This window comes from Dermochelys coriacea, chromosome 7 (assembly GCF_009764565.3).
Source record: "Dermochelys coriacea isolate rDerCor1 chromosome 7, rDerCor1.pri.v4, whole genome shotgun sequence".
Lineage (NCBI taxonomy): Eukaryota > Metazoa > Chordata > Testudines > Dermochelyidae > Dermochelys > Dermochelys coriacea.
Genome location: NC_050074.1, coordinates 92540607 through 92553641, shown reverse-complemented (window position 1 = coordinate 92553641; position 13035 = coordinate 92540607). Strand labels below are relative to the sequence as shown.

The following is a 13035-nucleotide window of genomic DNA, read 5'->3' as shown; positions in this document are numbered from 1 at the left end:
GAAATATTTCTTCGCACAACGCACAAACTCTTTGTGGAACTCTTTGCCAGAGGATGTTGTGAAGGCCAAGACTATAACAAGGTTCACAAAAAAGAGCTAGATAAGTTCATGGAGGGCAGGTCCATCAATGGCTATTAGCCAGGATGGGCAGGGATGCAAAACCTTGCTCTGAAGTGTCCCTAGCCTCTGTTTGCTAGAAGCTGGGAATGGGTGATTGGGGAAGGATTACTTGATGACTGCCTGTTCCTTCCCTCTGCAGCACTTGGCATTGGTGACTGTCATAAGACAGGATATTGTGCTAGATGGACCATTGGTCTGACCCAGTGTGGCTGTTCTTATGTTCACTTAAGAGTGGCACTCCTGAACCCTTTTAAAAGGGCATCAAATTTTAAAACAAATCACAGATATAAAAACTTTTTAAACTACATTTCAGCTTTAATGGATTCGCAATTTTATACAATACTTCTGAAGGTTTAAAACAAAGGAAAAACTATACATAGGCAATGGGAGTATAATAAAGGAACTACAGTTTTAACTATATACAATCAACTGAAAATACAATAGAAATATGACCTGATTAAGAATTATATAAACATACTTCTACATGACCATTTATCTTGCTGTTTTTGACCGCAGTCGTCGCTTGATGATTAGATGATCACTTTCCTTTTCCTTTTGATCCATAATCTAAAAAAGAGATATTTTGAAAGTTATTTTTGCTTTTCCTCAGATAAATGTTTAATATGGAATCATATCAATGTCACTCTATAGATGATTCTAGATATCTGTATGCAGATGGCTGCGTTCATGCAGTTAGCTGCATAAAACACCCACCACTTTTCTAGTGTCCCTCTGAGCTATATTCATATTAATTGCACAATATTGCTACTGAATTTTTTAAAAAAGGATCCATAGTAGCTTTAGGTCAATGTACAGAGCTCCACATAAATTTCATGGAAAAAAAAAATCCTAGCAAGGACTAGGATGCGTCAGACTATGTTTGCATAGAAATTAATGGGAGAATAAGTTGTGAAACCATTCTGATTGGAAACAATTTCCAATCCTAAACCTCTAATACTAACTCACCAAAATAAAAAGTAAAAACAAAAAAGTGAGATCAGGTGAGTGAAGTATTACCAACCACTTTGTCTCTCTAATATCCTGGGACTGACTTGGCTACACCACCACTGCATACAATATGTAAAACAAAACAAAAATAAAAGTTTAATCTTCCCTTGACCTTCTCTGGCTTGTCCAGCATCTTGGATCCAGCAGTCTGGTTTCTGTGCCTCCCCCCTTCAGACTGCTCACACTAGAATTAATGGGATTACTCATTTGCATAGGAATTTGTAGGATTGAGGCATAAGAATGTGATCCTCACTCCCTGATCTGGCCCCTTCACAATGGGAAAAAGGACCAGGGCAGAATAAAGGGTTCTTAAAAGCTCTGCTTCTAGCTGGTGGAGCATTCCTCTAGTGCAAGAACTGCAGAGAGCCATAAGGCTATCCTCCAAGGACCCTCTTGCAAGCCCTGGCATATGGGACATGTCAGGAACTGCACTAGGAGGGATGTGTCAGTGTGGTGTCCCAGCATGCAAGGCTGTGGAGCTTCTAGGCATAGCTCCAAATCATAGGGCAGCTCCAGGAGACTTCCATAGCTTGCACAGGCCTGTAGTCCTGTGTAAGCTAAGTTTACACCAGGAGACCCTCCAGCCCTGAAGTAACCCAGGATCAGGACAACACAACGGTGGTTTAAGACACCTTAGCCACCTCTTCCCACTTCCCTTGGTTGCCACTTCTGTGCTACAACTTTAGCGACGCAGCACAGAATCTCATCCTCAGGGTTTAAATCAAGATTTTCCTTATTCATTAATTAGTTATATAGGTATCCATTTCCATTTATCATTTTTCTTTTACATTTAAATAGATGCAGTCAACTGAAAAAAAAAAATCACTTCTTGTTAACTATAATATCTGAAAACATTTGTGATGCCCCCACCAAAATGATTATGATTAGAGAAAGGAATGGGTCAGTTTGTACATTTGGCAGCACTTTCACTATATTCCCTGTAGAGCAACTCAGCTTCTCCCATTTATACAGGTCTTGCAAACAGCTGCAAAGAGAGGAGAGACAAGAGGAGAAAAAAGAAGATGCAGCTGTAAAACCATGAAGACTGGCAAAGTGGAGTCAGGGAGGAACTGAAGTACGTCACAATTTTTAACTAATTTTTGTAAATTGAATAGATCTCAGGTTGACTGTGTCCCTTTAAATCAGCTTTCTGAAAGCCGTTAACTTATCTCACTGAAGCATGTGTGGAAAATATGTCACTTACCACATCACCAGGAATATCTAAAGGAAAGGAAATGTCAGTTGAGTACAGCTTTCGTTTGGTTCGTTTCGGCTTTTGCTCCTTTGCTTTGTGAGTTTCCACTTCTGTAGATTTGGGGGAGCTTATTGTTGCAATCAGCTTCTTTGCTGCAAGACATTTTATTTTAATCAATATTTTATTATTTTTAAACAAAAAGAGCATTAATTAGAAGGAATCAAGGGAATATTTAAAAAGCTAAAATATATTCCTCTAGTCACAGCTGAAAGGTTTTTTTAAAGAGGAAATAGTTTGAATAAAACCTTGCTTTACTATACAGACGTACTTGATTTTGAAAAGAGATTTAGAAAATATGGATCACAGCAAACCTGCATGTGCCAAATAAATTAAGCCATATTAAGAAATTAAGTAATTTTTTTACTTCCTAGGAAGGGACAGATTTGGAGTTTGATTCTGCTGTCAATTGTACAGCAATCCCACTGACTTCCTCGAAATTACTCTTACCTATCAAGGTGAAATAAAGATCAGAATCATGCCCTATTATAAACTTACTTAAAAATAGTGACTTATTGTTTTGACAAATTTATGCACATGTAGAATTCTTTTTTCCCCCCAATTTAGACTGATATCAATTTTAAAGCACTTTTTTTAAAAATTCCCTTAGAGGACTCTCACAATTTAATGACATTAGACAGAGTACAAAAAGTTAGAAGTTTATAACTGTTCAAACACAAGTTGCCAAGATCACAAATCAAAATATAAAAGTAAATATCCTTAAAATCAAACTCTAATAAGTTCTCAAGCTGCATTTTTCTTATTTTGTCTATCTGTAAATTTAGATTAATAGCAAAAGAAATATTTTGTCTGTTTGCAAATGTACAGTGAAATCAATGTTTACTGACATTTATCGATAAAAAAACAATTCTTCCAAGCCTAGTTATAATCTTGCACTCCTACCCTATTGTTTACCTGTTACATTTTTACTGAATCTTAGATTGAGAACTCCCTGGGGCAGAGACTGTCTTTTTTGTTTGTACAGTGCCTAATAAAATAGGCATTGATCACAACTGCTATAGAAACAACAATAAAAAATGGCAAATATTTTATTCATCTTATGATATTTTATTGGGCAGTAATTCTATTTTTAAATTAGAAAAGCTAAAATAAAACAATAGTTGTGCTTTCCATTTACATCCAACACAGCCAAACTTCTAATAGACTGATAAAGTATGCTCAAGAGAACAGAAAATTTCCTACCAAAAGTTTCCTTTCTGCAAGCAGCGTCTCCCAAAATTCTGGATGTCGGGGCTGCTCTCCTTTCTCTGCAATTTACAAAGGCAGATCAGCATTTTGGCACTGCATGGTCTGGCCATGCCTTCTCTGCTCCTATTTGCTGCCAGACGAGTTACTCCCTAGCTATAAAATTTGCAGAACATTAACAAATATTCCAGAGATAAAACAACTATGTACATTAGACCAAAGAAGATGGACATATGGTAAATCTTCCATATCTCAACCTTGACTTATGAGCTGTCCAGGGTGGGAAGTATTGTGGGACATGCTGCCAGCAGAATGGAAAATCATCAAGAAGAATTTTTTAATTTTGCTCGCCAGCATCCCCCACACTTCTGGATGTTTGGGGAGTAGCAAGCAGTGAACAGATGTAGGGAGGGTTATGAAACAAAAGTTGGTAGGAAAGAAATACTCCCCTTTTTGTCAGCTTGTTCAAGAGTCTGTATTATTTCTGGGCCATCACCTGCAGCATTTTCCTGCCAAAGGAGGCCTCTGTAGAAGACAGAAGGCCCACCTTGTAGTTCTTAATGCTGGAGACCAAGTGGCAGCTTTCAAATTTCTGAAGTGACACACTTGCTTGTTCTGCTCTTGAGGTTGTTAAGGATCTTGTGCCTTGACCCTTGCTAGGACAGAAGCCTCTGGTGATTTGTAGGCTTCCCACAATAGGGCTTAGAATCTGAGTCCCTTGCATTTCAGATCGAAAGACAAATAGGGAATCCGATTTTCTCATAGATTCTGTATACTTCAGATAGACTTTCAACATTCATCTGACATCTAAGGTGTGCCATGCCTTTTTCAGTTAGATATTGTGGTTTTGGACAGAACAATGGAAGCACAACTTCTTGAGAAGTGTGGATGGAGGAATTTACCTTAAGAAGAAAGGATTCTGGTGTCAAAAGCACCACTTGTACTCATGAAACATGTGTAAGGTTTTTGTATAGATACTGCTGCCATCTCCAATACTCACCTGGCAGACAGGACAGCTACTAAGAAACCAGCTTTAATGGATAAATTAAACGCCTAAACTGAAGTCAGAAGCTTGAAGGGATGGCTTGTCCGGTCCCTCAAAGCTAGCAGAAGATCCCATTGTAGATCTGGCTACTTTGCTTGAAGGAATCTGGTTACCTGTGGACTGTTTGCCAGGGAGTCAGAGGATCCTGCAAATAAAAACACACTACAAAGAGCAGACATCTAATGCGCAATGGTCCTGGGCTGAAGGCCTCTGTCTATGCCTTCTTGGAGAATGTCCAGAATGGCTGACATTCCTGGATTTCTGGGATTTGCATTGTGCTCTTGGCACCAGTTGTTGAATCTAGACCAGAGAGAAGAGTACGCTTTTAGTGTAGCTACTCTCCTAGACTAAAGATTAATGACACTGGTGGACAGACTGAGACCTTCTAGTGCTTTCCTCTCAATAGCCAGGCTATTAGTTGAAGCCATTTTGAGTTTGGATGAAGAGAGGACATCTGATCTTCACAGAATGTTAAGTTTCAGCTCCATCAGGTCTGAGAACCAAAATCTTTGTCCAATGAGGAGTTATCAGTATTATCGTTGCCTGTTCTTGTTTTAATATTTGGACCTCCTTTCCCAGTAGTGGAAAAAAGAGTGAAAATATGTAAAGTATGCCCTGTGGCCAACTGTGTGGTAAGGCATCTGTCCCCATGGATCTGGGGTCTGCCTCTCTTGTGAAGTATTTTGGCCTCTTTGCATCTCATACAATTTTGCGAACATGTTGGGGAGGCCCAACATCTGAACAACGAAACTGAAAGCCTCCTGATGCAGGCACCATTTGAAGTTGTTAATCCTTGGCTGGCAGAGCCAGTCTGCCTTTTGGTTCAGGTTTCTTTGATGTGGATCACTCTGAGGGAAAGGAGGAACTGTTCCACCCACTCCATTAATTTCCATTGCTTCTGCATGTAATGCTAGACTCCTTGTTCCTCCTTGGTTGTTTAAATAGGTGACTGTAGTCATATTGTCTGATTGAATCAGGTAATGGTTCCCCGTTAAGGTGGGCTGGACCTTTTGCAGAATTAGCTTAATTACTCTCAGCTCTAGGAGCTTTATGTTGTGAGCCTTTTTCTCCTCACTCTAAATGCCGTGGGCTGTTTGGGTCTCCAAATCAGTTCCCTAGTCCTCCAGGTTGGCATTGGTTCCAAGGACTAAAGGATCTGGAAGACAGATGAGCACGCTTTTGCAGTGCCTGTTATAGGGCAACCAACATTATAAGGAGTTGAACATCTGCGTTAGAACCTGTACTTGATGTTTGGGGTGAAATCTTTAGAAGTTTTCAAGCATTCATACTAATGTGTGATTGTGCCCATGAAGTGATCCCTATGCACGACACCAGGAATCATAGCTGTTGGAGAATAGTGCTAGAGGCTATAGGCCTCCTGCAACTCGGGAGCAAGAAAACAAATTCCTGGATGGAACCAGAGAACTTCTGTTGGCACTGACGAAGACATGCTCCTGGAAAATCCTGTGCACTGCTGACTGTGATGGAGCTCAGATCATGTAGTCATCAAGGGTACTGTTGAATTCCCTGAAACCTGAGTCTCGCTATTGCAACCCCCACTTTTTTGAAAACCCTGGGGGACAAACACTCCTACTTGGCCTATATTCACTACTGATGATGTTTCCTGCTGCAAGCGAACCTCAGAAACCTGTGGTGGCACAGTCTGATGGGGATATGGAGATATGAGTCAGTTAGATCTACTGAAGTCAAGAAGTGCTCCTGGGAAAAGGATGAGACCATAGCCAGGGTCTCCATATGAAACTTTATTTTGTTCCTCCACTTGAGACTTTTGAGGTTGAGAATTGCTCTGACACCTCCTCATCCACTGTACTTCTGTACAATGAAGATGATGGAGTAGAACCTGGGGAATCATTCTTCTGAGGGAGCACTATAACTCCCATATACAGAAGCAGATATATTTTGTTGTGGATCAGATTGTGTTTTACAGGGTCGTTGAAGCTGCATGACTGCAAGAAGGAAAAGATGGAGCAGAGCCTGCAGCTCGATGAAGTATCCCTGGCTATTTCCCTGACTTACTTGTCAGTGGTGTATGAAAACCATTCTGCTAGGAAATGGGAAATCCTGCCCCTTAGCTTCAGCTCTGGGAGGAAGCCTATGTGATCTGTCCAAGTGGATTTGTGTGTGGCTGACGTTCATCTGGACTTTCCCTTTGGACCGTGATTCCACTGTTGTCCCTTTGGGAATCTGTTGCCCCTTTGCTGGAACTTCTGTGCTGACAAGTGCAGGAGCACCTCTGTTTGAAGGCCGGTCTATAGTGTATCCCGAGGGTGCTTAGTGGGGAGGGGAGGGGAGTGATTGTCTGGATTTGCTGCATTGTTAACCACCACTGTATCCCAGCTTTTTTCTGAAAGGAGGGAGCCTGTAAACTTGGCCAATCTTGGGACCCACTTAGAGTGAATATCCACACTCCAAGGTCGAAGCCATAGGCTAATGAGGTGGAAGCCATGGCTCGGGCTCAGGCTGAGAACCTCACTGCATCCACTCAGGCTTCAGCTACAAACGCTGTTGTTGCTAGAGAGACTTTCTTTAAAGTGGAGCCGAAGTTAAGGACAGAGATCGCCCTAAGGCTTTGAGATCTTCCAGTCAGAAATGAGAAGCTTCTGCAAAGGAGGTTGCTGCCAGAGACACTCAGGAAGGTGGTGAAAGTAGCTTCAGAGCCCTTTTTGAGAGTGGGCTCCATCTTTCTATCCATGGGTTCCTTAAGGTAGAACTCCCATTCGGAGGGAATAACCATGTCCTTGGTGAGGGATATTCTAGGAACGTCAACCTTTAGTGTCTTAGCAATAGAGCTCTTTGGTTCTTGAATTTTATAGACCCTGAGATTGCTCTTGTTAATAGGCTTGCCCTTATCAGGCTGGTTCTTCAAAGGAGGAGTGAAGGGATATTGCAGCCTCAGGGGAGGATTTTGAGGGGAGAAATTTACACTGAGGCTTACAGAAGCCTGTTCAGGTTTCAGAGCCAGGTAATTTGCCTTCCTCAGAGGAGGAGGAGTCAAAGGATTCGTATCACCAGATTATTTGGGTTTTTGCTTTCCCTTTTTAGTTTTTGGTGGTTGGTTTGGTTTTTATTGGTAATCTTATTTGCATGCTTTGGGAATGCAGAAGGTCTCTGTGGCTTTGGTGAGGCCTCTTGTGGCTTTACTTTCTTTAGGGCCTGAAGCCCTCTCGAGAGTCTGTCTCAGAATCCTCCTCTGTTGGGAGGGGGGTGGGAATTCATTATCCAAGCCGTCCTGGCCGACTTGGGAGGGAGGTTGATTAGAAGACCTGTTTTTTTCCCCAGAATCCTCAGGACCCTCTAAGACTTGAGGTGGGAGGAGAGGCAACTGTGGCCCAAAAAGCCTCCCCTCTTTATTCTGCAGGGGTCCCGGAGACTTACTTCCTCTTCGCTTCTGGACCTGGAGCATCTCCTTCCTCTGCACTAGAGTTCCTGGCCCATTTTTCCCCAGTTGGACTCGCGGCTGCCTCGGTGTGTAAGGGACTCCACCTGCCTGCCTGCCTCACAGCCCTGGGATCTACCAGAGTTAGGGACGGAAGGCTGAGTGCAGACTGGGCACAATTTGGCTTCTGCCAAGCCTGGGAAGGGTTCCTCCACATAGAGCACCGCTAGGATTTAACCCAGTACTTTCTTCGTCTGCTCTGCCATGCCTGTGGGGGCAGAGGAGCCAGAAGGGAGACACTGCAGCAGAGGCTCCGGGAGGGTTAAACCCCTGAAGGGTTAACTGACCCAGGGAGTAGAAGGAGGAATGTCAAGGAGGGAGAACAATTGCTCCCCACTGCCCAAAAATCTGGGCAGAAAAGTTAAATTAGAAGTAGTAAGGGCAGGAGCAAAAGAAATTGCCACTGTCTACTGCTGCGGCAGCAGAGAATCTGGCAGCAAGCAGGAGCAGAGGGGGCGTGGCCAGACCATGTGCCAAAATGTTGATCAACCTTTGTGAGCTGCAGAGAGGAGAGTGGCCCAGATGTCCAGAATTATGGAAGAACCTGGGCTGCACAACAAATAGCCATACATTGCATTTGTGAAGCATTTACTATGCCACATTTGCAAGCCAATATATTACTTTAGCCACTTGTCCCCTTTCTACATTTTCTAATAGGAATCACAGAAGAAGAGAGGTCTTCTACTTTGCTCTATACAAACCTTTGGAGTGAATAATTGTAGGAGAACTTTGAAAGAAATCTCCAAGCTTTTGTAGGGTTCCATCTTTTTTCTGAGTTGACTTTGTACTTGAAGTTGATACTTGTTTTCTTAAGGGGTATTCCTTTCTAAATGATTGTGTAGTGGCCATCTAAACAGAAATACTAGTTAATATTTTAAGTAGAGAACCACAATTTCACTTATCTCTTAGTCCACAAATTAAGTTTGATAATCAGATGGCTCATTTTTACCTTTTTAACATTACATATGGACTGCAGTTATTAATTTATACCTAACTCTGTTCCCTTCCTTTGAAGACTAAGGACATTTGTGTATGTACTAATATGCATAGCAAGGTCAATCTGAATATTCAGGCTGAAACAGAGTTTAACAAAACAATGTTTTGCAACACAAAAATTCACCAAGATACAAACAACATTATAAAAAACAGGGGTCCTGGCCTCACTGAAATCAGTGGCAAAATTCCCATTGACTTCAAAGGGACCAGAATTTCACTCCATGTATTGTGTACATATTGAGACTTACTCTAGAAGAGCTTTAACACCACACAATTTTGTTGCACTTCAGAGGATTTCAAAGTACCTTCCAAACAATTATTGGGACATACATGGATTGTTTCACCCTGATATATGGCAGGAAATGGTGGCAGTTTAATAGCACTCAGCAACATTAAACAATTGTAAGGCAGAACTTTAAAAAAAAAAAATCACAGTTGTCTGGAATTTTTTTTACCTGCTCTATTATGACTAAAAGATTCAGGGAAGGTATTTTTCTGCAATTTTACTGCTATTGGGTATTAGGCAGCATTGTATCTAGTTAGTTTCAGGGTTTCCCCTGGACAGAACATTCCCGTTTGCCTGTTTGTTGTTTCTTGACTTAATTTAGGGCCTGATTCTTCCATAGGATCCATTTAGGCACACCTTTGGGTCCATGGGGATCTTGGGGTTCTTGCTACATAGACACAAAGGTTGGTCTACACAAATCCAAGACTAGGTGTGACTATGTATAACTATGCCTTTGCACAGCACTTACCTCAAACGCTCCTAGCTTGATGTGATTTGGGCCAGTAGATGATACTGCATTACAACTATCATTACTAATCTAGCCAACCAGTTTCCTCTGTTTGTGAGAGTTCTTAGCACAACAATGGAGAGAAACTCATTTTATAAATAGAAAAAAATGATAGAAGAATCACAAAAATTGTCAGAGGTACTCAGGGGTATGTGTCAGCTGCCTGCAAGAGGCAGGGAAAATTCACCCTCTGTAAAGCCTGTAAAGGCTTCTTCACGTTGGGAGCACTGCTTAGATTTAAGCCAGATGTTTGCAGGACAGCTCTGCCATGCCTCAGTGGGGGCAGAGGAGTCTGAAAAGGCGGTACTCCAGTTTCAGATCCAGGTGTTTGAAATCATTATGCTATTTACCCAATTGAGGGAAGGAGAAGGAGGAAGATTAAAGTCACAACTTCATAAAAATGAATAAAAATAAAGGTTTTAAAACAAAGTGGCTGGGAGAAACTGAACCACCAAATTGTGCCACCATTGGAGGAAGAAAATTTGGAGGGGCCTGAGCTGAAGGGCAGAGCCTAGCCCTGGAGCCTCAGGCAACAACAGTGGACCACCTCCAAGTTCCACAGGTGAGGGGCATTAGCCCATGAGTAATGAATGAGGAGAGAAGCTATGCAACAGAGTCACCTATACCACTACCTGTAGCATCCAGGTATTCCTTAAAGATCTCCCTGCCTAATACAGATTTATCATCTTTGACTCACTTGCAGAATCTAATGGGATGGCACCGTAAGATGGTGTGGAGATGCCAGACATTTAGGTATATACATAAAGCAGAAATACTGCTTAGTAAAACGTTCCTTTTCAAAGCCCCTTAATTATTTGCATATCTCTATATTCACATAAAATGTCCGAACCAACTTGAAGAACAGAATAAAACAAACCATTTTCTTCTTGTTGATTTTAGCAGAATTGGACTTTATAGGTGAACTATCAGCAGCAGTAGGTGTGGCATTTTTCTTGTTTTCACTCTTGACAAGGTCCTAAGAAAATGAAGTATATGCTAAAACTTCAACTGCAGTTTGCATCTCAGTTTACAAAATTTCTTCTGGGAGAATAGCAGTGTTATTATTATTAGTTAGTATTAAAGAAGCAGCCAACATCTGAATTGCTATAGTCAGATATTGATGAGCTACTAGCCAGCATTTCCTGAGTGGTACATAATAGAGATACGGTACTTATTCACACCTAAATCAAAGTTTAAATCTTCTGAATTAAAGGCAACTAGAAATAATGGTAGTTATCCCATTCTGATATTTGCTATTTTTCTTCTCCACCATTTCATCTATATGGGTGTTCTTTTGTCAAATTTCTTAAAACTAAAGTTTGAAGTCACTCAATAAATGAGTGTAAATTCAGCTTTCTGATGTAAATTCAGGTTGGTAGCATTTTACCATTGTTGAGCTGTCAGTGTAAGGCATCTTCTATTTTGGGATGTGATGTCACTTCCATGCATAATAAACTTTTCCTTCAAGATCTGTGTAAAGCAAGATTGCACACTGACAGACCAACCAAAAGATATAATCAAATATATTAGTTGAAAATCCTGGCATGGGATTTTGATAACACTTACTCCTGGCTTGGGTTCTTTTAGAAAGACTGAACACATTGGAGTGATTTCAAGTACATGGGCTGCCAAGCAAACCTAATTGTGCAGGGAATGAAGGGCTAATAAGGTGAAGAACGAAGTTGCTGAATTAAAAACATGGAAGCCTGTGTTAAACTGTTAATTTGAAATGTTAAACCTGTTAAAAGTCTCAACTAAAACCAACCCTCATACATGCACTTTTTAGGTATCTAAAAGGAGTTTTTTCCTTCTCCTCCTCTAGTCTGAAAATGTGTTACTACCAGTTATGCCTGACATTTATCCACTAATTTCAACCCTGTATCTGTAAAATCATGGTTTGGAAGTTTCAGAAAAATAAAAACAAAATAATTCAGTACTTTTAACTCTGATATTCAGGTTTGTTGAAGACTTTTTTTTTTTTTAATGTTTTCCTTTTGGTCTGTGTCCAATTTAGAAAAAAATTGGAAGTATATGAGAATAGAAAATTGTCCAGACTAAAAAAAAATAGGTAACAATAAAATTCAGATAAGAAAATAGTCCTAGAAGGTACGAATTTTAGTTCAGTGGTGTTGTAATGTTATTGTGACTTATCTAAACATTAAGGGGTATGAAGAGGGACTATTTTGGTATAAAAGGATCCCTAAAGTACTCATCTACAGCACAAACAACTCTATGTTAGACGAAATCTGCTCATCTATACCAGACAAATAGGTTCAATACCTGACCAAGGCCTTCAGAAGTATGCTTATTTCTACATCTGCTTGTCCAGCAGCTTGAAAGCATATTGCTCTTGAAGAAAATTGGTTGAAGAAACAGAAGTCATTTTAATAGACAATTGTGGATATTCTCTTTCCCAAAATACTTTATAATGCAGAATTCCAGTTCAATGTTCGGTTACACAGTCTTCAAAAGTTACTTTTCGCACTTAGGTTTTGAAAACCACAAAATATAGAAATTGTGATTTTTAATATTTCCAAGGTCACTGAACTGAAGCCTCTACTTTCCTTACCTATTTCTCAGTGTGCTGAAATAAGCATTTTGAGATTCTTGGATGAAAGGTTCTAATGAAGCACAAAGTTTTCCTTTTTTTCAGGAAAAAGCCTACTTCCATCCACTGCCATATTTTATGAGTGGTGCCCCCTCCTGCCAACCAGCCAATCCCAGTACTCTTTAGAAGTGCTGAGATAGACCTACATCAAACTCACAAGAGAGGGCTGCCACTGGCTGACAGGTATCATGATGTTGCCCCAGGGGGTGTGGGGCCTGGCTCTCATATTACAATCTGGCACTAGCTTTAAAAGACAGACTCTTTCATTTGGTCATTATTTTACAATTGCTTCTGACTAAAGTAGAAAAGGAAAAAGGCAGGATGGTTTCAGGAAATGAAAGCCCGTTAAGCCACCACTCCCAGGTCTTAAGTAAATGAAGACAGTCATATACTTATACAAAATAAAGGATATTTTTGTGTAGCTGATCTGCATAGCTGGAGAACACTTTTATTTTTTGTTCCACCCTAAAAAATAAGCCACCACAAAGGATGCTCATCCAGAGCACTAGATACCCTTGACATATTTTTAAAGCCACAGTTTAGGAACTA

General features: G+C 40.6%; 1 protein-coding gene across 3 annotated transcripts in view; it reads right to left on the bottom strand.

Annotated features, from left to right (window-relative positions):
• Positions 1-414: 414 nt before the first annotated feature.
• The window catches only part of KIF20B (kinesin family member 20B), an 86241-nt gene continuing 73620 nt past the window's right edge, over positions 415-13035 (bottom strand). For 2 of the 3 annotated variants that reach the window (XM_038409704.2, XM_043518234.1), the window contains 4 exons: positions 10756-10854; positions 8790-8937; positions 2333-2475; positions 415-687 (listed from right to left, as the gene is read on the bottom strand). In XM_038409704.2, the coding sequence (XP_038265632.1) occupies positions 613-687; positions 2333-2475; positions 8790-8937; positions 10756-10854 (465 nt within the window). In that variant the 3' untranslated portion in view covers positions 415-612. Of the gene's footprint in view, positions 688-2332; positions 2476-8789; positions 8938-10755; positions 10855-12158; positions 12228-13035 lie in introns of all 3 variants that reach the window. The other variant, XM_038409702.2, reaches the window with a different exon arrangement.